Source organism: Pseudophryne corroboree, chromosome 3 (genome assembly GCF_028390025.1).
Source record: "Pseudophryne corroboree isolate aPseCor3 chromosome 3, aPseCor3.hap2, whole genome shotgun sequence".
NCBI classification, from domain to species: domain Eukaryota; kingdom Metazoa; phylum Chordata; class Amphibia; order Anura; family Myobatrachidae; genus Pseudophryne; species Pseudophryne corroboree.
This window is the reverse complement of record NC_086446.1, coordinates 776,730,373-776,750,958: the sequence shown is the minus strand read 5'-3', so window position 1 is coordinate 776,750,958 and position 20,586 is coordinate 776,730,373. Positions and strand designations below refer to the sequence as shown.

At 48.0% G+C, this 20,586-nt stretch overlaps 1 protein-coding gene across 3 annotated transcripts in view; it reads left to right on the top strand.

The window, feature by feature from the left end:
- The window catches only part of TDRD1 (tudor domain containing 1), a 522,012-nt gene that overhangs the window by 477,828 nt on the left and 23,598 nt on the right, over positions 1-20,586 (top strand). For all 3 annotated transcript variants that reach the window (XM_063962552.1, XM_063962550.1, XM_063962551.1), the window contains 3 exons: positions 13,657-13,824; positions 14,778-15,008; positions 15,362-15,399. In XM_063962552.1, the coding sequence (XP_063818622.1) occupies positions 13,657-13,824; positions 14,778-15,008; positions 15,362-15,399 (437 nt within the window). The remainder of the gene's footprint in view (positions 1-13,656; positions 13,825-14,777; positions 15,009-15,361; positions 15,400-20,586) is intronic.

Below are 20,586 nucleotides of genomic sequence, written 5' to 3'. Positions count from 1 at the left end.
TTCGCACAGATCACGGATCGTTGGGGGACTGCCTCAAATCGACATGATGGCATCCCGTCTCAACAAAAAGCTAAAGCGGTATTGCGCCAGGTCAAGGGACCCTCAGGCGGTAGCGGTAGACGCTCTGGTGACACCTTGGGTGTTCAGATCGGTCTATGTGTTTCCTCCTCTTCCTCTCATACCCAAGGTGTTGAGAATAATATGAAGAAGCAGGGTCAGAACAATATTCATTGTTCCGGATTGGCCACGGAGGACTTGGTATCCGGAGCTGCAAGAGTTGCTCGCAGGGGATCCGTGGCCTCTTCCTCTAAGGCAGGACCTGCTGCGGCAGGGGCCCTGTCTGTTCCAAGACTTACCGCGGCTGCGTTTGACGGCATGGCGGTTGAACGCCGGATCCTAGCAGAAAAAGGGATTCCGGAGGAGGTCATTCCTACCCTGATCAAGGCTAGGAAAGACGTGACGTTAAAACATTATCACCGTATATGGCGGAAATATGTTTCTTGGTGTGAGGCCAGAGCTGCTCCTACGGAGGAGTTCCATTTGGGCTGTCTACTCCACTTCCTTCAAACAGGAGTGACTTTGGTCCTAAAATTAGGGTCCATAAAGGTCCAGATTTCGGCCTTATCCATTTTCTTTCAAAGAGAATTGGCCTCTATTCCTGAAGTACAGACCTTTGTAAAGGGAGTGCTGCATATTCAGCCTCCTTTTGTGCCTCCGGTGGCGCCTTGGGATCTTAACGTGGTGTTACGTTAACTCAAGTCACCTTGGTTTGAACCACTCAAAACTGTGGAGTTGAAATACCTCACGTGGAAAGTGGTCATGTTGTTGGCGTTAGCTTCGGCAAGACGTGTTTCCGAATTGGCGGCTTTATCACATAAAAGCCCATACTTGGTTTTTCACGTGGATAGGGCAGAGTTGAGGACTCGCCCTCACTTTCTGCCAAAAGTGGTCTCATCTTTTCATGTGAACCAACCTATTGTCGTGCCTGTGGCTACACGGGACTTGGAGGATTCTGAGTCCCTGGATGTAGTTAGGGCTTTGAAGATTTATGTGACCAGAACGGCTAGAATCAGGAAGACTGAAGCTTTGTTCGTTCTGTATGCGGCCAACAAGATTGGCGCTCCTGCTTCAAAGCAGACTATTGCTCGCTGGATCTGTAACACGATTCAGCAGGCGCATTCTACGGCAGGATTGCCGTTACCGAAATCGGTTAAGGCTCACTCCACTAGGAAAGTGGGCTCTTCTTGGGCGGCTGCCCGAGGGGTCTCGGCATTACAGTTGTGCCGAGCAGCTACTTGGTCGGGGACAAACACCTTTGCAAAGTTCTGTAAGTTTGGTACCCTGGCTGAGGAGGACCTCCTGTTTGCTCAATCGGTGCTGCAGAGTCATCCGCACTCTCCCGCCCGTTTGGGAGCTTTGGTATAATCCCCATGGTCCTTACGGAGTCCCAGCAACCTCAAGGACGTTAGAGAAAATAAGATTTTACTTAGCGGTAAATCTATTTCTCGTAGTCCGTAGAGGATGCTGGGCGCCCGTCCCAAGTGCGGACTTCTTCTGCAAGACTTGTATATAGTTATTGCTTACATAAGGGTTATGTTATAGTTTTCGGTGGTACCGTGGCTATGTTGTTGTTCATACTGTTAACTGGGTAAGTTTATCACAAGTTATACGGTGTGATTGGTGTGGCTAGTTTGAATCTCGCCCTTAGATTTACAAAAATCCTTCCTCGTACTGTCCATCTCCTCTGGGCACAGTTTCCCTAACTGAGGTCTGGAGGAGGGGCATAGAGGGAGGAGCCAGTGCACACCCAGAGTCCAAAGCTTTCTTAAAGTGCCCTATCTCCTGCGGAGCCCGTCTATTCCCCATGGTCCTTACGGAGTCCCAGCATCCTCTACGGACTACGAGAAATAGATTTACCGGTAAGTAAAATCTTATTATTTCTAATCCAGAAGCCAAATGGGTCATATCGACCAATTCTAAATCTGAAAATGTTGAACAAATACATATGGATCCCGAATTGGATTCAGACCTACAGAAAGTTCTCTTACCAGAGAAAAAGATCGTCAAGGTGCAGGTCATGGCTCAGGAAGCGTTGCAAGCCCAGACAATGTCAGTCCATGCAGCAATGCGACTGTTGGGTCTGATGGTATCAACCTTCGACATGGTTCAATATGCGCAATTCCACTCCAGACCATTGCAGCACCTTATTCTGACCAAATGGAACGGAAATCATCAGACGATAAAGAAGCAGATGATAAAGATTCCAGTAAATGTAAAAAGGTCTCTAGCGTGGTGGCTACAGACAGACCATTTAAACAAGGGGAGACCCTTTTGGATAAAAGAGTGGCAAGTCCTGACAACAGATGCCAGCCTGCAGGCTGGGGGGCGGTACTCGGAAGCCTATGGTTCCAAGGAAAGTGGCCGCAAAGGAAAGTCGCCTGCCAATAAATCTGTTAGAAATAAGGGCCATTTACTTGGCTATGGTTCAGGCAAAGGACAATCTACAAGGAAGACCAGTCCAGATCCGCTCAGACAATGCGACGGCAGTAGCATACCTCAATCATCAAGGAGGAACTCACAGTAAGAGATTGATGGAGGAAGTAACTCCCATTCTAAAATGGGCAGAACTCCATCTCCCGGCATTGTCAGCAGTATTTGTCCCGGGTGTACTAAATTGGGAAGCGGATTTTCTCAGTCGGCATACCATTCAGGAAACCGAATGGGCACTACACCCAGAAGTGTTTCAGACACTGGTGAATAGATGGGGTCTACCGGAGATAGACCTTATGGCGTCTCGTCTAAACAACAAAGTTCCGAGGTACGGATCAAGAACAAGGGACCCAGGAGCGGTCCTGGTAGACGCACTGTCAGTAGAATGGAGGTTTCAGCTGGCATATCTGTTCCCTCCAATATCTCTGTTACCCAGAGTAGTGAGAAAGATAAAAAAGGCAAAGGGAGCAATCATTCTAATGGCTCCAGCTTTGCCAAGAAGGCATTGGTACACAGATCTGTTGAGAATGTCCGTGGAAGCACCGATACTGCTCCCTCAACGTCCAGATCTGCTAATGCAGGGTCCTTGTTGTCACAGTCATCTGGATCGCCTATCTTTGACGGCGTGGCTGTTGAAACCTCTATCCTAGAGGCTAAAGGATTTTCGAAACAAGTAATTCAAACTATGCTTAGAGCAAAAAAGCCTTCTTCGGCCCGTGTGTATCATAGAATATGGCAAGCCTATATTCACTGGTGTACTGGAAAAAATGTCAATCCGAGATCTTTTAAAGTAGCTAGGATTTTGGATTTCCTTCAGGTAGTATTGGATAAAGGATTGAGAGTTGCTTCCTTGAGGGTTCGAGTATCGGCGTTAACTGTATGGTTTCAGCAAAAGATTGCTGATTTACAGGATGTACGTACGTTTTTTCAAGGAGTAGTACATATTCAACCTCCATTTGTTCCTCCTGCAGCTCCCTGGGATTTGAATTTAGTTTTTAAATTTCTCCAGGGTCCTCTGTTTGAACCACTCGAGAGAGCAGATCTTAAGTGGGTAACGGTTAAAGTTCTTTCTCTGACGTCCTAAGTGGATGCTGGGACTCCGTAAGGACCATGGGGAATAGCGGCTCCGCAGGAGACTGGGCACAACTATAAAGAAAGCTTTAGACTACTGGTGTGCACTGGCTCCTCCTACTATGACCCTCCTCCAGACTTCTGTTAGAATCTTGTGCCCGGCTGAGCTGGATGCACACTAGGGGCTCTCCTGAGCTCCTAGAAAGAAAGTATATTTAGGTTTTCTCTGACGTCCTAAGTGGATGCTGGGACTCCGTAAGGACCATGGGGAATAGCGGCTCCGCAGGAGACTGGGCACAACTATAAAGAAAGCTTTAGACTACTGGTGTGCACTGGCTCCTCTCACTATGACCCTCCTCCAGACTTCAGTTAGAATCTTGTGCCCGGCTGAGCTGGATGCACACTAGGGGCTCTCCTGAGCTCCTAGAAAGAAAGTATATTTAGGTTTTTTATTTTACAGTGAGATCTGCTGGCAACAGACTCACTGCAGCGAGGGACTAAGGGGAGAAGAAGCGAACCCACCTAACTGGTGGTAGTTTGGGCTTCTTAGGCTACTGGACACCATTAGCTCCAGAGGGATCGACCGCAGGACCCGACCTTGGTGTTCGTTCCCGGAGCCGCGCCGCCGGCCCCCTTACAGAGCCAGAAGCAAGAAGTGTTCCGGAAAATCGGCGGCAGAAGACTTCAGTCTTCAACAAGGTAGCGCACAGCACTGCAGCTGTGCGCCATTGCTCCTCATGCACACCTCACACTCCGGTCACTGATGGGTGCAGGGCGCTGGGGGGGGCGCCCTGAGGGCAATATAAGACACCTTGGCTGGCAAATCTACACCATATATAGTCCTAGAGGCTATATAGGTGTAAAAATACCCCTGCCAGAATTCCAGAAAAAGCGGGAGAAGTCCGCCGGAAAAGGGGCGGGGCCATCTCCCTCCGCACACTGGCGCCATTTTTCCCTCACAGCTCCGCTGGAAGGAAGCTCCCTGGCTCTCCCCTGCAGTCTACAAGCTACAGAAGGCTAAAAAAGAGAGGGGGGGCACTAAATTTAGGCGCAGTATATATATATATATATATATATATATATATATAAAGCAGCTATAAGGGAAAACACTCATTTATAGTGGGATCCCTGTGTTATATAGCGCTCTGGTGTGTGCTGGCCAGGGACGTGCAGTCAGGGGAGGCAGTGCCTCCCCTGTCATAATGATTAAAATAATACAAAGAAGACACTAACAACACATTCTACTTTGTATTATTTTAGTCATTTTTACTTGAGAATGCATCTAAATCTCTATGGGAGGCAGCGAGGGCGCTGCCTCCCAATGACAATGATAAAGTATCTAAAGAGGGGGGCGGGCAGGGGGCGGAGCCAAATCACGGGCTGTAAAAGCCCATTGAAAAACTAATGTACAGCGGCACCACCAGACCTGCCTCATTGACAGGGGCTGTGCCTTTAGCTCACATCAAGGCACACCCCTGTCAAATCATTGGTCAGCGGCAGGGGGTAGGCTGGGACTGTGATGGGCAGTGAGTCAGATGCCAGTATTCTGATTGGCCGCATGTACCCGCTGCTCACAGCCGCTTCTACCCTTCCGAGATCCGACAAGTGGGAGCATCTGTGTGCTGCGCTGTGTCCCCCCCTTTACCTCCGCATACTCTGCTGCGCTCCCGCCCCCCCCCTCTCCCGCTCCCTTATCCCCCGTGTTCCTAGCCTCGGCCCCCTCGCTCTCTTAGTGTTCCGTGCGCTCAACGGCCTGCATCCTCTCCTGGCCCCCATGCTGACTGCTGAGCTCCCGCGGCACCCCCCTCGCACCCGCGGCCCCCCCGCACCCGCTTCCCCCCCCCCCCCCCTTCCCCCACGGCCTGCAGTGTACAGACTGAGGGAGCGCCGGGTCAGGAGCCTGCAGCAGTGCCAGAAGAACAAATCATGTAAGTGCTACACTACACTACACTACCCTACATTACATTACACTACAGTACACTATACTACATTACACTACACTACAGTACACCATACTACATTACATTACACTGCAGTACACTATACTACATTACATTACACTGCAGTACACTATACTACACTACATTACACTACACTACAGTACACTATACTACATTATATTACACTGCAGTACACTATACTACACTACATTACACTACACTACAGTACACTATACTACATTACATTACACTGCAGTACACTATACTACATTACACTACACTACAGTACACTATACTACATTACATTACACTGCAGTACACTTTACTACATTACATTACACTGCAGTACACTATACTACACTACATTACACTACACTACAGTACACTATACTACATTACATTACACTGCATTACACTACAGAACACTACAGTACACCCTAAGGGTAGAGGGGGGGATGTAAAGTGCTCTACCTGCCGTAATGTGTAAAAAAGGGGACGCTGTCTGCCGTAATGTGTAATAAGGGGACGCTGTCTGCCGTAATGTGTAAAAAAGGGGACGCTGTCTGCCGTAATGTGTAATAAGGGGACGCTGTCTGCCGTAATGTGTAATAAGGGGACTTTGTCTGCCGTAATGTGTAATAAGGGCTGCGCTGTCTGCCGTAATGTGTAAAAAGGGAACGCTGTCTGCCGTAATGTGTAAAAAGGGAACGCTGTCTGCCATAATGTGTAAAAAAGGGGATGCTGTCTGCCGTAAAGGTGTAAAAAGGGAACGCTGTCTGCCGTTACGTTTAAAAATGGGGACGCTGTCTGCCATAATATGAAAAAAGGGATCTCTACCTGCCGTAATGTGTAATAGGAGGCTGTACCTGCCGTAATGTGTAAAAGGGAGCTCTGCCTGGCGTAATTTGTGTAAGTGGTGCTACTGTGCTGCGTAATTTCACTAATGGAAGCCCTGGACAACAAAATTTCAATCATGTCCTCCTCCCACTCCCTTCCCAGTCCCAAACACTAATTTTTATTTATTTTTTTATAAAAATGTACAATATATCACAATTATGATGAGCAGGCAAGCAGCGGGCATTGGTGGCATCGGACTGAGATGCAAATTAGTGGAGGAGGGCTGGGTCAGTTGATGGTGGGCGAGTTTGTAAGCCATTGGCTGTGGCAACAGGCATCGGCGCAGTGGTAGTAGCGGGCATTGGCTCAGCGGCGGTAGGGGTCATCGGCAGGATTCGGCAGACATTATGGCTGTAGTGCCTCACCAGCCACTGACCTCACCGCACGCCACTGGTGCTGGCATACTCTCTCTCTGTCTCCCCAAAGGGCTTTGTGGGGTCCTGTCCTCTGTCAGAGCATTCCCTGTGTGTATGCGGTGTGTCGGTACGGCTGTGTCGACATGTTTGATGAGGAGGCTTATGTGGAGGCGGAGGGGTCGACACCTGAGTGGATGGTGCTGTGGAAGGAATTGCGCGACAGTGTCAACTCCTTGCATAAAAGGTTTGACGACATACCAAATGTGGGACAGCCGGCTTCTCAGCCTGTGCCTGCCCAGGCGTCTCAAAAGCCATCAGGGGCTCTAAAACGCCCGCTACCTCAGATGGCAGACACAGATGTCGACACGGGTACTGACTCCAGTGTCGACGACGATGAGACTAATGTAACTTCCAGTAGGGCCACACGTTACATGACGGAGGCAATGAAAAATGTGTTGCACATTTCTGATGTTACCCCCGGTACCACAAAAAAGGGTATTATGTTTGGAGGGAAAAAACTACCAGTAGCTTTTCCTCCATCTGAGGAGTGAGTTAAATGAAGTGTGTGATGAAGCGTGGGCTTCCCCTGATAAGAAACTGGTAATTTCAAAGAGGTTACTAATGGCGTACCCTTTCCCGCCAGAGGATAGGGCACGTTGGGAAACATCCCCTAGAGTGGATAAAGCGCTCACACGCTTGTCAAAGAAGGTGGCACTACCGTCTCCGGATACGGCCGCCCTGAAGGAATCTGCTGATAGAAAGCAGGAGGCTATCCTGAAGTCTATATATACACACACAGGTGTTATACTGAGACCAGCTATTGCTTCAGCATGGATGTGCAGTGCTGCAGCTGCATGGTCAGATTCCCTGTCGGAAAATATTGATACCCTAGACAGGGACACTATATTGCTAACCGTAGAGCATATTAAAGACACACTTTTATACATGAGGGATGCACAGAGGGATATTTGCCGGCTGGCATCCAAAATTAGTGCAATGTCCATTTCTGCCAGGAGAGGGTTATGGACTCGGCAGTGGACAGGAGATGCAGATTCCAAAACGCACATGGAAGTTCTGCCTTATAAGGGTGAGGAGTTGTTCGGGGATGGTCTCTCGGACCTCGTTTCCACAGCAACAGCTGGGAAGTCTACATTTTTACCCCATGTTCCCTCACAGCCAAAGAAAGCACCGTATTATCAGGTACAGTTCTTTCGGCCCAATAGGGGCAAGCGGGTTAAGGGCGCGTCCTTTCTGCCCAGAGGCAGAGGTAGGGGGAAAAAGCTGCAGCATACAGCCAGTTCCCAGGAGCAAAAGTCCTCCCCGCTTCCTCTAAGTCCACAGCATGACGCTGGGGCTCCACAGGCGGAGCCAGGTACGGTGGGGGCCCGTCTCAAATATTTAAGCAATCAGTGGGCTCGCTCACGGGTGGATCCCTGGATCTTTCAAATAGTATCTCAGGGGGTACAAGCTGGAATTCGAGACGTCTCTCCCCCCCCCCCCCCCCCGCCCCGCCGTTTCCTCAAATCTGCCTTACCAACCACTCCCTCAGGCAGGGAGGCAGTGTTACAGGCAATTCACAAGCTGTATTCACAACAGGTGATAGTAAAGGTACCCCTACTTCAACAAGAACGGGGTTACTATTCCACAATGTTTGTGGTACCGAAACCGGACGGTTCGGTGAGACCCATTTTAAATTTGAAATCCTTGAACACATATATAAAAAAAATTCAAGTTCAAGATGGAATCGCTCAGGGCGGTTATTGCAAGCCTGGACGAGGGGGATTACATGGTATCACTGGACATCAAGGATGCTTACCTGCATGTCCCCATTTACCATCCTCACCAGGAGTACCTCAGATTTGTGGTACAGGATTGTCATTACCAATTCCAGACGTTGCCGTTCGGTCTATCCACGGCTCCGAGGGTCTTTACCAAGGTAATGGCCGAAATTATGATACTCCTTCGAAAGAAGGGAGTTTTAATTATCCCGTACTTGGACGATCTCCTGATAAAGGCGAGGTCCAGGGAGCAGTTGTTGGTCGGGGTAGCACTATCTCGGGAGGTGCTACAACAGCACGGCTGGATTCTAAACATTCCAAAGTCACAGCTGGTCCCTACGACACGTCTACTATTCCTGGGGATGGTTCTGGACACAGAACAGAAAAAAGTGTTTCTCCCGGAGGAGAAGGCCAAGAAGCTGTCATCTCTAGTCAGAGGCCTCCTAAAACCAAAACAGGTGTCGGTGCATCACTGCACGCGGATCCTGGGAAAGATGGTAGCTTCCTACGAAGCAATTCCATTCGGCAGGTTCCATGCAAGAACCTTTCAGTGGGACCTGTTGGACAAGTGGTCCGGATCGCATCTTCAGATGCATCGGTTGATAACCCTGTCTCCAAGGACAAGGGTGTCTCTGCTGTGGTGGCTGCAGAGTGCTCATCTTCAAGAGGGCCGCAGATTCAGCATACAGGACTGGGTCCTGGTGACCACGGATGCCAGCCTTCGAGGCTGGGGGGCAGTCACACAGGGAAGAAACTTCCAAGGACTATGGTCAAGTCAGGAGACTTCCCTGCACATAAATATTCTGGAACTAAGGGCCATTTACAATGCCCTAAGTCAGGCAAAACCCCTGCTTCAAAACCAGCCGGTACTGATCCAGTCAGACAACATCACGGCGGTCGCCCATGTAAACCGACAGGGCGGCACGAGAAGCAGGACGGCAATGGCAGAAGCCACAAGGATTCTCCGATGGGCGGAAAATCACGTGTTAGCACTGTCAGCAGTGTTCATTCCGGGAGTGGACAACTGGGAAGCAGACTTCCTCAGCAGGCACGACCTCCACCCGGGAGAGTGGGGACTTCATCCAGAAGTCTTTCAAATGATTGTAAACCGTTGGGAAAGGCCACAGGTGGACATGATGGCGTCCCGCCTAAACAAAAAGCTAGAAAAGTATTGCGCCAGGTCAAGAGACCCGCAGGCGATAGCTGTGGACGCTCTAGTGACACTGTGGGTGTACCGGTCGGTTTATGTGTTCCCTCCTCTTCCTCTCATACCAAAGGTACTGAGGATAATAAGGAGAAGAGGAGTAAGAACTATACTCATTGTTCCGGATTGGCCAAGAAGAGCTTGGTACCCGGAACTTCAAGAAATGATCTCAGAGGACCCATGGCCTCTACCGCTCAGACAAGACCTGCTGCAGCAGGGGCCCTGTCTGTTCCAAGACTTACCGCGGCTGCGTTTGACGGCATGGCGGTTGAACACCGGATCCTGAAGGAAAAGGGCATTCCGGAGGAAGTTATTCCTACGCTGATTAAAGCTAGGAAAGAAGTAACCGCAAACCATTATCACCGTATATGGCGAAAATATGTTGCGTGGTGTGAGGCCAGGAAGGCCCCAACGGAGGAATTTCAGCTGGGCCGTTTCCTGCACTTCCTACAGTCAGGGGTGACTATGGGCCTTAAATTGGGTTCCATTAAGGTCCAGATTTCGGCTCTATCGATTTTCTTCCAGAGAGAACTGGCTTCACTACCTGAAGTTCAGACTTTTGTTAAGGGAGTGCTGCATATTCAGCCCCCTTTTGTGCCTCCAGTGGCACCTTGGGATCTCAACGTGGTGTTGGATTTCCTAAAGTCACATTGGTTTGAGCCACTAAAAACCGTGGATTTGAAATATCTCACGTGGAAAGTGGTCATGTTGTTGGCCTTGGCTTCGGCCAGGCGTGTATCAGAATTGGCGGCTTTGTCATGTAAAAGCCCTTATCTGATTTTCCATATGGATAGGGCAGAATTGAGGACTCGTCCCCAGTTTCTCCCTAAAGTGGTATCAGCTTGTCATCTGAACCAACCTATCGTGGTGCCTGCGGCTACAAAAGTCTTGGAGGCTTCCAAGTTGTTGGACGTAGTCAGGGCCCTGAAAATCTATGTTTCCAGGACAGCTGGAGTCAGAAAGACTGACTCGCTATTTATCCTTTATGCGCCCAACAAGTTGGGTGCACCTGCTTCAAAGCAGACTATTGCTCGCTGGATCTGTAGTACGATTCAGCTTGCACATTCTGCGGCTGGACAGCCGCATCCTAAATTAGTGAAAGCCCATTCCACGAGGAAGGTGGGCTCTTCTTGGGCGGCTGCCCGAGGGGTCTCGGCTCTACAACAATTTTGCCGAGCAGCTACTTGGTCGGGGTCAAACACGTTTGCTAAATTCTACAAGTTTGACACCCTGGCTGAGGAGGACCTAGAGTTTGCCCATTCGGTGCTGCAGAGTCATCCGCACTCTCCCGCCCGTTTGGGAGCTTTGGTATAATCCCCATGGTCCTTACGGAGTCCCAGCATCAACTTAGGACGTCAGAGAAAATAAGAATTTACTCACCGGTAATTCTATTTCTCGTAGTCCGTAGTGGATGCTGGGCGCCCATCCCAAGTGCGGATTGTCTGCAATACTTGTATATAGTTATTGTTTAACTAAAGGGTTATTGTTGAGCCATCTGTTGAGAGGCTCAGTTGTTATCATACTGTTAACTGGGTATAGTATCACGAGTTATACGGTGTGATTGGTGTGGCTGGTATGAGTCTTACCCGGGATTCAAAATCCTTCCTGATTGTGTCAGCTCTTCCGGGCACAGTATCCTAACTGAAGTCTGGAGGAGGGTCATAGTGGGAGGAGCCAGTGCACACCAGTAGTCTAAAGCTTTCTTTATAGTTGTGCCCAGTCTCCTGCGGAGCCGCTATTCCCCATGGTCCTTACGGAGTCCCAGCATCCACTACGGACTACGAGAAATAGAATTACCGGTGAGTAAATTCTTATTTTTTTTTACTGGCAATGGCGTCAGCCAGAAGAGTGTCAGATTTAGGAGCATTATCATGTATGTCTCCTTTCCTAAGTTTTTTTCCAGACAGAGCAGTTCTCAGAACGAGATCTAGCTATCTTCCAAAGGTGGTATCAAAGTTTCACCTGAATGAAGAGATTGTAGTCCCAGCTTTTCAGGTTTCGGGACTTTCTGCGGGAGAAGCGTCGCTGGACGTGGTCCGGGATTTAAGAATCTACATAGATCGTACTAGTGCCATCAGGAAAACAGATTCCCTCTTCATCCTCTACGGATTCCATAGAAGGGGATGGCCTGCTAGTAAACAGACGCTGGCGAGATGGCTCCGAATGGTAATATCAGAAGCTTATTCTCATGCAGATCTCCCTATTCCGGCTAATGTCTCTGCTCACTCTACACGTAAGGTAGGTCCTTCATGGGCAGCACAACAGGGTGCTTCAGCAGAACAGATATGTAAGGCAGCCACATGGTCTTCCATAAACACATTCATCAGACATTATGCCTTGGATACTTTTGCCTCTCATGACGCAGACTTCGGGCGAAAGGTCCTCCTGTGCAATCAGGAGCGTCCCCACCACTAAAATGGCTTTGGGAATCCCAATGTTATCCTGTGGATAATCCTGTGGACCCAGCCAGAGAAATATACGTTATGGTAAGAACTTACCGTTGATCACGTGATTTCTCTTATGTCCACAGGTATCTACAGGGATCCCACCCTGACGCATCTGATTTGAGGATCTAGACAATCACTAAAACCTCTTCCTACTTGTATGGAAGGGTGTGCATGTGTGTTCTTATCGCCTAAACAGGTCTCTGCCTAAATTGCTGTGGAAAGAACTGATCTGACTGAGTCAGGGGGCGGGACTATATAGTGGAGGCCCCAATGCATCCTGGGAGGCCAGAAAGCTCGTGACCGCGTTGGTGCCATTTTCGCTGTCGCTCGACAATATCCCAATGTTATGTTGTGGATACCTGTGGATATAAGAGAAATCACGTTATCAACGGTAAGTTCTTACCATAACGTATATTTATCCTGCATGCAAACCAATACCTGTATTTGCCTCCCTTGTATTGCAGCACGGCTGCCCAGGTGCACAGTTATGTGCTCTTTTCTGCTTTCCTACTACCCCCTCGGAATCAGACCCCATGTGTTTTACCTACATACAGCGGCCCTTCATACATGGTTTCATCCACATTTGATTCCCAGTTTCTCCAGGGATTTTCAACACCATCATTGTGAAGGGCTGAGGGCCCAGGCACTAGTAGGCGTTTCCCCTTGTGTTGTCCACTTGTGAATAAAGACGTCCTCTCTACAGGCTGTGCTGCCCGCTGAAAGGGGTATGACTGCTTTTACTTAATCTCTGGCACCTTGGCAGTCCGAGTTCCTAGATGGGCCTTGGTACATTATGCCCGCTGCCTCCCTTCCTGCGCCACTTTTCTTCTCCCCCCCTCCCCCTCCATCCTTAGCTTCTGTACTTATGGAATCTTCACTTTCTGGACGTAGGGAAGATAAAAGCGGATTTACCAGTCTAGAACGCCACTTCAATCTCTTTTGACGGCTACAAGAAAGGATACATGTCCTCTTCTCAGTCCTTCTGTATTATAACCTCTATCCTGCAGCTTTATGTTGTAATAAGTTTAACATCTGGGATCACAACACACTGGACCAGGGTTTGATTGGTCCCTCCTGGGAGAATCATCATGAGGCTTCGTTACACCTAGACTGTAAAATATATAAAACTCCCCTTAACTCTATATCACATGAGAAACGTTGTGCAGTATTTTGACTGCTGTATTTTTGTGTTAATATAGCACTAGTCCTAAAGTGATTTCCTTCATCAAACAATAAATGTTCCGACATACTGACAGGAATATCTGCTAGCATTTCCCATCCATTTCACTGTGTCACTGTGGGAGATTCTCAGCACCGCACATACTGGGCTGGAAAAGTGCAGCTTGTGACACCAGACGTAGAGAGGCGTCTGTTAGTGCGTGTGCGTCTGCAGATAAGGTTTTGTAGTCCAGAGTTGCAATGTAATGCTGCAGCATGCCTATTGGAAGATGTGATGTTGCTTTATACCTGCAGCCGATGGTCACTGGTACAGAGCTGTTGTTCTGGATGTCAGCGAATCTACAGCCAACATCGCGTATGCTGATTATGGTAACATGGAGAGTTTGCCTCTCTCCTGCCTCCGTCCCATCAAGGAAGACTTCCTAAATCCTCCCATGCCAATCACAAAATGTAGGATAGCAGGTGAGGTGCTGTGTGTGTGTGTGTGTGTGTGTGTGTGTGTGTGTGTGTGTGTGTGTGTGTGTGTGTGTATCTATATCTATAGTAGGTTCGAACGTGTTTGTCAACACAAGGTCCATGAGCTTTTAGTTTAGAAGATTCATCAGGAAGATTGTGGAGTATTTCAGTTTAGTGGGATCCGGTCTAAAGATCGACACTGTCTAGGTCGGCCACTATAGGTCGACAGTCACTAGGTCGACAGGCCAAAAGGTCGACATGCGTTTTTCACTCTTTTTTTTTTTTTTTTTTTTTTTTTTTTTTAACTTTTTCATACTTAACGATGCACGTGGACTATGATTGGAACGGTAATCTTGCCCGAAGCATGGCGAGCGAACACGATGCATTAATTCGACTTCCCGGTCACTGTACACAGAAAACGGCACAAAAAAACAACTCATGTCAACCTTTTGACCTGTCGACCTAGCACATGTCGACCTTCCAACCCTGTCGATTTAGTGATTGTCGACCTATAGTGGTCGACCTAAACATTGTCGACCTAGACACTGTCGATTTGATGATCCACACCCCAGTTTAGTTTGGTGGCATCAGGTAACACTCTTCTCTACAGGTGTTAGCAATATAAACACTGCCTGGTTGCGGTTGGGAGATTGATGAGGGAGAGATACTGTGTAGTGCTGCTATTGGCTGCATGCATGAAGTAGATGGTGGGAGTTGTGGTTTCCTGACACAAACATTACACACTGGGCTATGATGTTATTGTAAGATTTTAAATTGTAATCAACACAAAAAACTTACTGGAATTGAAATGGTGGTTTTGGGGTCACGCTGAGATTGGATAATAGTGTCATAACAAATATTATTTAAATATGGAATTAGCGTTTGATTTATTTACATTGTAGCTAATTTGTTTCTGCAATACTCTGATCACCCCTCCTCCTTTTGATATTTGCCTGTAGATGTGGTCCCAGTTACTGAGCGATGGTCGCCAGAAGCTACACAAGCACTACGTGCTATATTAGTGGGAGCTGATGTGTCTATCACCGTTCAGGCTGTAACCGATGGTACATACTCTGTATCTATGGAGAAGCTGCAGGAAACGGGGCTTATACGCCTGGATGAGAAGCTGGTGACTGCTGGTCTGGCCAGATACAGAACGTCGACGCCTGTGACGAGTGGCTGTCCAGGGGGTCAGTGTCTGATATACAGTTATTCTTTTATTATGTATGAGGTGCCACAAGGGTTCTGTAGCGCTGTACAAAGTTGTGCAGTATTTGTCTGTAATAAATAGGATTTATAAATTAAAATGAAAAGAAACTTCTACAGCACGCTCAGAGCAGCATAGCAGCAAAGCATCTGGAGTGGGTGAGATTTACGGATGTCTTCAAACAGAGGTTTCCGCTAACAATGGCAAGACCTGACTGCGCTGAGAAAGAGGTCCCCACTACAATATTAGCGTCGGCAAAAGGGGGGAAATCTCTTAATAACGATGAAACATGGGAGCGTGTCTCTATTTTTAACATTGATATTATTTCAATTCCAGAACGGGATGGATGCTGCTGCCGTGACCTCCAGAAGAGGGTAAGTACATTTCCGGGCTGCTCCTCATGTTCTCTAGCACTTCAGTTACTATGCAGAGCAGATTTTCCATTAACTCTACATGATAGAAAGGCCAGTGGTCCTCTAGTGAATTGATGTCAGTGTTCCAGGAACCTGTCCCTCCATATCGGAGTGTATGTGTGTATCAGATGGGAGAAGTGGGAATGTCTCCTGGAGATGCAAACTGCTGACAGAAGAGCAAGTGTCCGCATCGAGGCATAATCCAGAAACTATATAGGTGTGAGTCAGTATAGCCAACCCACTGGTTTATGCAGCAATGGCAACATATCATTCCTTTTACTTACATTTTCCTTAATTGGATAGGAAAGCCCATATACTCATCATGCTGTGTAATTCAGTGCACATTGGACACACATTATGCACGCTGCCCAGTTCAGTTAGCGGGGTGGCTCAGGAGTATAGGCACTAAAGAGTTATGTAAAGCTAGGCCCTCTCTTACCCGTCTCACCTCTACTGGACCTCAGTTTTTTATTGATTTAGGATTAAAGCACATTTAGGATACTTAGAGAGTTTTTATTTTTCTTTCACGTTTTTTCCTGCGCCTCAGTCCCTGCGTGTGGGGCTTCACTGCGCTAACCAGAGCACGCTAACCAGCGCAGAGAATAGTTAGACAACTAGGAGGCGGACTTTCTCATTTGCCACACGGGGGATGCCTGACATAAGTCTCATGGCCTCCCTGTTTAACAAAAAGCCTGTGTATGGAGCTCCCCAGGCAGTCTTTGGGGACACTATGACGGCACTTTTGTGTGGGGTACCGGTTTACTCTACGGTCCATGATGTCCAGGATACTTCAGTGTGTTTGACAGGAAGGCCTACCAGTCACTCTTCTAACTCCAGACTGGCCTCGTCGGCAGTAGAACGCTTACCTTCAGCGCATGCTGGCTGAGGTTCCTTAGTGGCATCCTCTCCAACAAGACGTGCTTACTTTGTGAAGTCCCATAGTCAAGACAAGCAGTTGCCCCAAATAGCCCCTCACAGCATGGCAGGTCCCAGGTGGTTTGGCCTCGCTGATCGTCTTTCTCGCTCGAAATTTGCTCCATTTTTGCATAAATGAAACAACTGGAAGCGACTAAACTCCAATGCTTGCACTGATCACTTTAATGTATGACACTTGGAAGAGTACTCATGGCTGCACTCTTGAGGTCCAGAAGGGTGACTATTACCTCCTATGTCTTCATCAAGACGCTTTCACTTTCCTTTGAGTGCACTGCCAGGAGACTGTACATACAAGAGTCCCACAGTTGGCTAATCATTTACAGAAATCTAATCTGGTTCCTGCACAGAGGATGGCTTTCTGGGTCTGTGTGTCACACTCATCAACTAAGGGTGATTCTGCAAGAGGACAAAATACCCCATTTCCAAAGTATGTGAAGGGTGGTTTTTCAAACAGATCAGGTAATCTCTATGTGAGAGTCCTGGGAAAGAAGCAGTGCAGTATGTGTGACTTCATGCAAAGGTGTTTCATAATTTACTCATCTCAAAATGGGGCAAGTTGCACAATCAAAGAAAGAAATTGAGAGAGTATGCTTAATCCGTCTGGTGTGGATTTTAATTTTTAAATTTTTAAAAATAAATATTACACATAAAATTTACATATGCCGGCCAGCATAATAAACAAATAATACACTTAGAACACACACACCAATTTTTTAAAACTTATATTAAGAAATAGAACAGCTCCTTCTATAAATATGATAAACGTTTACTAGCTTTCTATATAGTATTGAGCATATATAATCTAATAATGGCTACTACCTTACATTACTAATTAAATGGAACATATAAGGTGTTCTTAGAGAGTCCAAATATCCAAGCAAGGGTTAATATTAGTGTGCACAGACTTAAGTTAGTATCCGAATTAATCACGCATGTTAGTATCAGTCATTCATGCCCATGCAGCCGCTTGGTTAATGCACAAGCAATATTTGCAACAATGTAATACTTATATTTTGTAGCAGTCTGTGTCCTGTTAGGTCTTGCTGCTGACAATATTATTTTTAAGCCACTGTCAGATGTTTGCATATAACCTGTATAGGTGTCGGCAGTAGAAGGCTTCCTTCCAGCTGGATCGTTCCCCCCTCAGCCTTATCTGGAGTTGACAGCTCACAGGCAGTGATGTAGTGTGCTTACCCGATCCCCCTCAGCAACGGGGTTTGTGGTCACAGGGCCGGCCGGCCAAAGAGCATCAGCTAATTTGAAAATGTGCTGCTGATGAGGAGTTTCCAACAGACGCGTTTCTCCGCCTCCTCTAAGTGTCAGCGGCTTCCTCAGTGTCAGGTATCACTCCCTCCTTCCTCCTCTGTTTAAATACCGCTGTACGTGGTTCGCACATGTGCAGACGGCATGCTATTCAGACCTCTTTCTCATTCCGCTCCACTGCGCATGCGCGCGGTGGCTCCTATTGCGTTCCAACTATACATATACTGTTTCCTTATTTTAAAAGGAGAATTCAGCAATTGGTTTATATAGAAACTGATCCTCTAACCAAGGAAATTGGTTACCAAAACATACATTAAATCAGTGGATCAGAATAGATACCTAAATTATAAAAGTTCTCACAAACCGGGTTGGAAAAATAACATCCCCAGGGGTCAGCTTATTAGACTGCGTAGGAACTGTACTTCTATCTCTACATATCAAACAAAGGCTAGAACCCTCATGCAATCGTTTTCTGAACAAGGTTACTCACAGGGACTATTAAAGGTTGAAAATATGGATAGGCAAGAACTATTAAAATCAAAAATCCCCAAAAAACTAAGGGAAAAAAGTGACGAGAGGAGTGTAGCCTTCACTACACTACACTGACACTTAGAGGAGGCGGAAAAACTGCCTGTGAGCTGTCAACTCCAGATAAGGCTGAGAGGGAACGATCCAGCAGGGAGGAAGACTTCTACTGCCTGCATCTATACAGCAGTGGCGTGGGGTGAGGTTAGTGGCTGGTGAGGCACTACAGCCATAATGTCCGCCGAATCCTGCCAATGACCCCTGCCGCCGCAGAACCAATGCCCGCTACTGTCCCTGAGCCGATGCCCACTGCCACCGCCAATGGCTTACAAACTCGCCCACAATCAACTGACCCAGCCCTCCGCCACTAATTTGCATCTCAGTCCGATGCCGCCAATGCCCGCTGCCTGCCTGCTCATCATACTTGTGATATATTGTACATTTTTATATAAGAAAAAAAAAAAATAGTGTTTGGGAACGGAGTGGGAGGAGGACATGAATGCAATTTTGTTGTCCAGGGCTTCCATTAACTTGATGGAGAAGGGTCTTAATGGGTTAAAAAAATGTAAAAAAAAATATGCGTGGGGTCCCCCCTCCTAAGTATAACCAGCCTCGGGCTCTTTGAGCCGGTCCTGGTTGTTTAAATACTGGGGGGAAAATTGGACAGGGGTTCCCCGTATTTAGACAACCAGCACCGGGCTCTTAGTCTGGTCCTGGTTCCAAAAATACGGGGGACAAAAGATGTAGGGGTCCCCCGTATTTTTAAAACCAGCACCGGGCTCCACTAGCCAGGGACATAATGCCACAGCCGGAGAACACATTTATGTAGGTCCCTGTGGCCGTGGCATTACCACCCCCCAACTAGTCACCCCTGCCCCTGGAGGAGTGGGGACCCCTTAAATCAAGGGGTGCCCCCCCCCCCCCCCTCCAGGCACCCAAGGGCCAGGGGTGAAGCCTGAGGCTTCCCCAGTACCCCTAGGCGGTGGGTGCCGGGCTGATAGCCATGTGTTTGTAAAAAAAATATATATATATATATATATATATATATATATATATATATATATTTCTCTGACGTCCTAAGTGGATGCTGGGGACTCCGTCAGGACCATGGGGGAATAGCGGCTCCGCAGGAGACAGGGCACAAAAGTAAAAGCTTTAGGATCAGGTGGTGTGCACTGGCTCCTCCCCCTATGACCCTCCTCCAAGCCTCAGTTAGATTTTTGTGCCCGGCCGAGAAGGGTGCAATCTAGGTGGCTCTCCTAAAGAGCTGCTTAGAGTAAAAGTTTTTTGTTAGGTTTTTTTATTTTCAGTGAGTCCTGCTGGCAACAGGCTCACTGCATCGAGGGACTTAGGGGAGAGAAGCGAACTCACCTGCGTGCAGGATGGATTGGCTTCTTAGGCTACTGGACACCATTAGCTCCAGAGGGAGTCGGAACACAGGTCTCACCCTGGGGTTCGTCCCGGAGCCGCGCCGCCAACCCCCTTGCAGATGCCGAAAAGTGAAGAGGTCCAGAAACCGGCGGCAGAAGACTTTTCAGTCTTCATAAGGTAGCGCACAGCACTGCAGCTGTGCGCCATTGTTGTCAGCACACTTCATAGCAGCGGTCACTGAGGGTGCAGGGCGCTGGGGGGGGCGCCCTGGGCAGCAATGATAGTACCTTATTCTGGCTAAAAATACATCACATATAGCCCCTGGGGGCTATATGGATGTATTTAACCCCTGCCAGGTCTCAGAAAAACGTGAGAAGAAGCCCGCCGAAAAGGGGGCGGGGCCTATTCTCCTCAGCACACAGCGCCATTTTCCCTCACAGAAATGCTGGTGGGAAGGCTCCCAGGCTCTCCCCTGCACTGCACTACAGAAACAGGGTTAAAACAGAGAGGGGGGGCACTTATTTGGCGATATGACTATATATATTAAAATGCTATAAGGGAAAAACACTTATATAAAGGTTGTCCCTGTATAATTATAGCGTTTTTGGTGTGTGCTGGCAAACTCTCCCTCTGTCTCCCCAAAGGGCTAGTGGGGTCCTGTCCTCTATCAGAGCATTCCCTGTGTGTGTGCTGTGTGTCGGTACGTGTGTGTCGACATGTATGAGGACGATGTTGGTGAGGAGGCGGAGCAATTGCCTGTAATGGTGATGTCACTCTCTAGGGAGTCGACACCGGAATGGATGGCTTATTTAAGGAATTACGTGATAATGTCAACACGCTGCAAGGTCGGTTGACGACATGAGACGGCCGGCAAACCAATTAGTACCTGTCCAGGCGTCTCAAACACCGTCAGGGGCGTTAAAACGTCCTTTTACCTCAGTCGGTCGACACAGACACGGACACTGACTCCAGTGTCGACAGTGAAGAAACAAACGTATTTTCCTTTACGGCCACACGTTACTTGTTAAGGGCAATGAAGGAGATGTTACATAT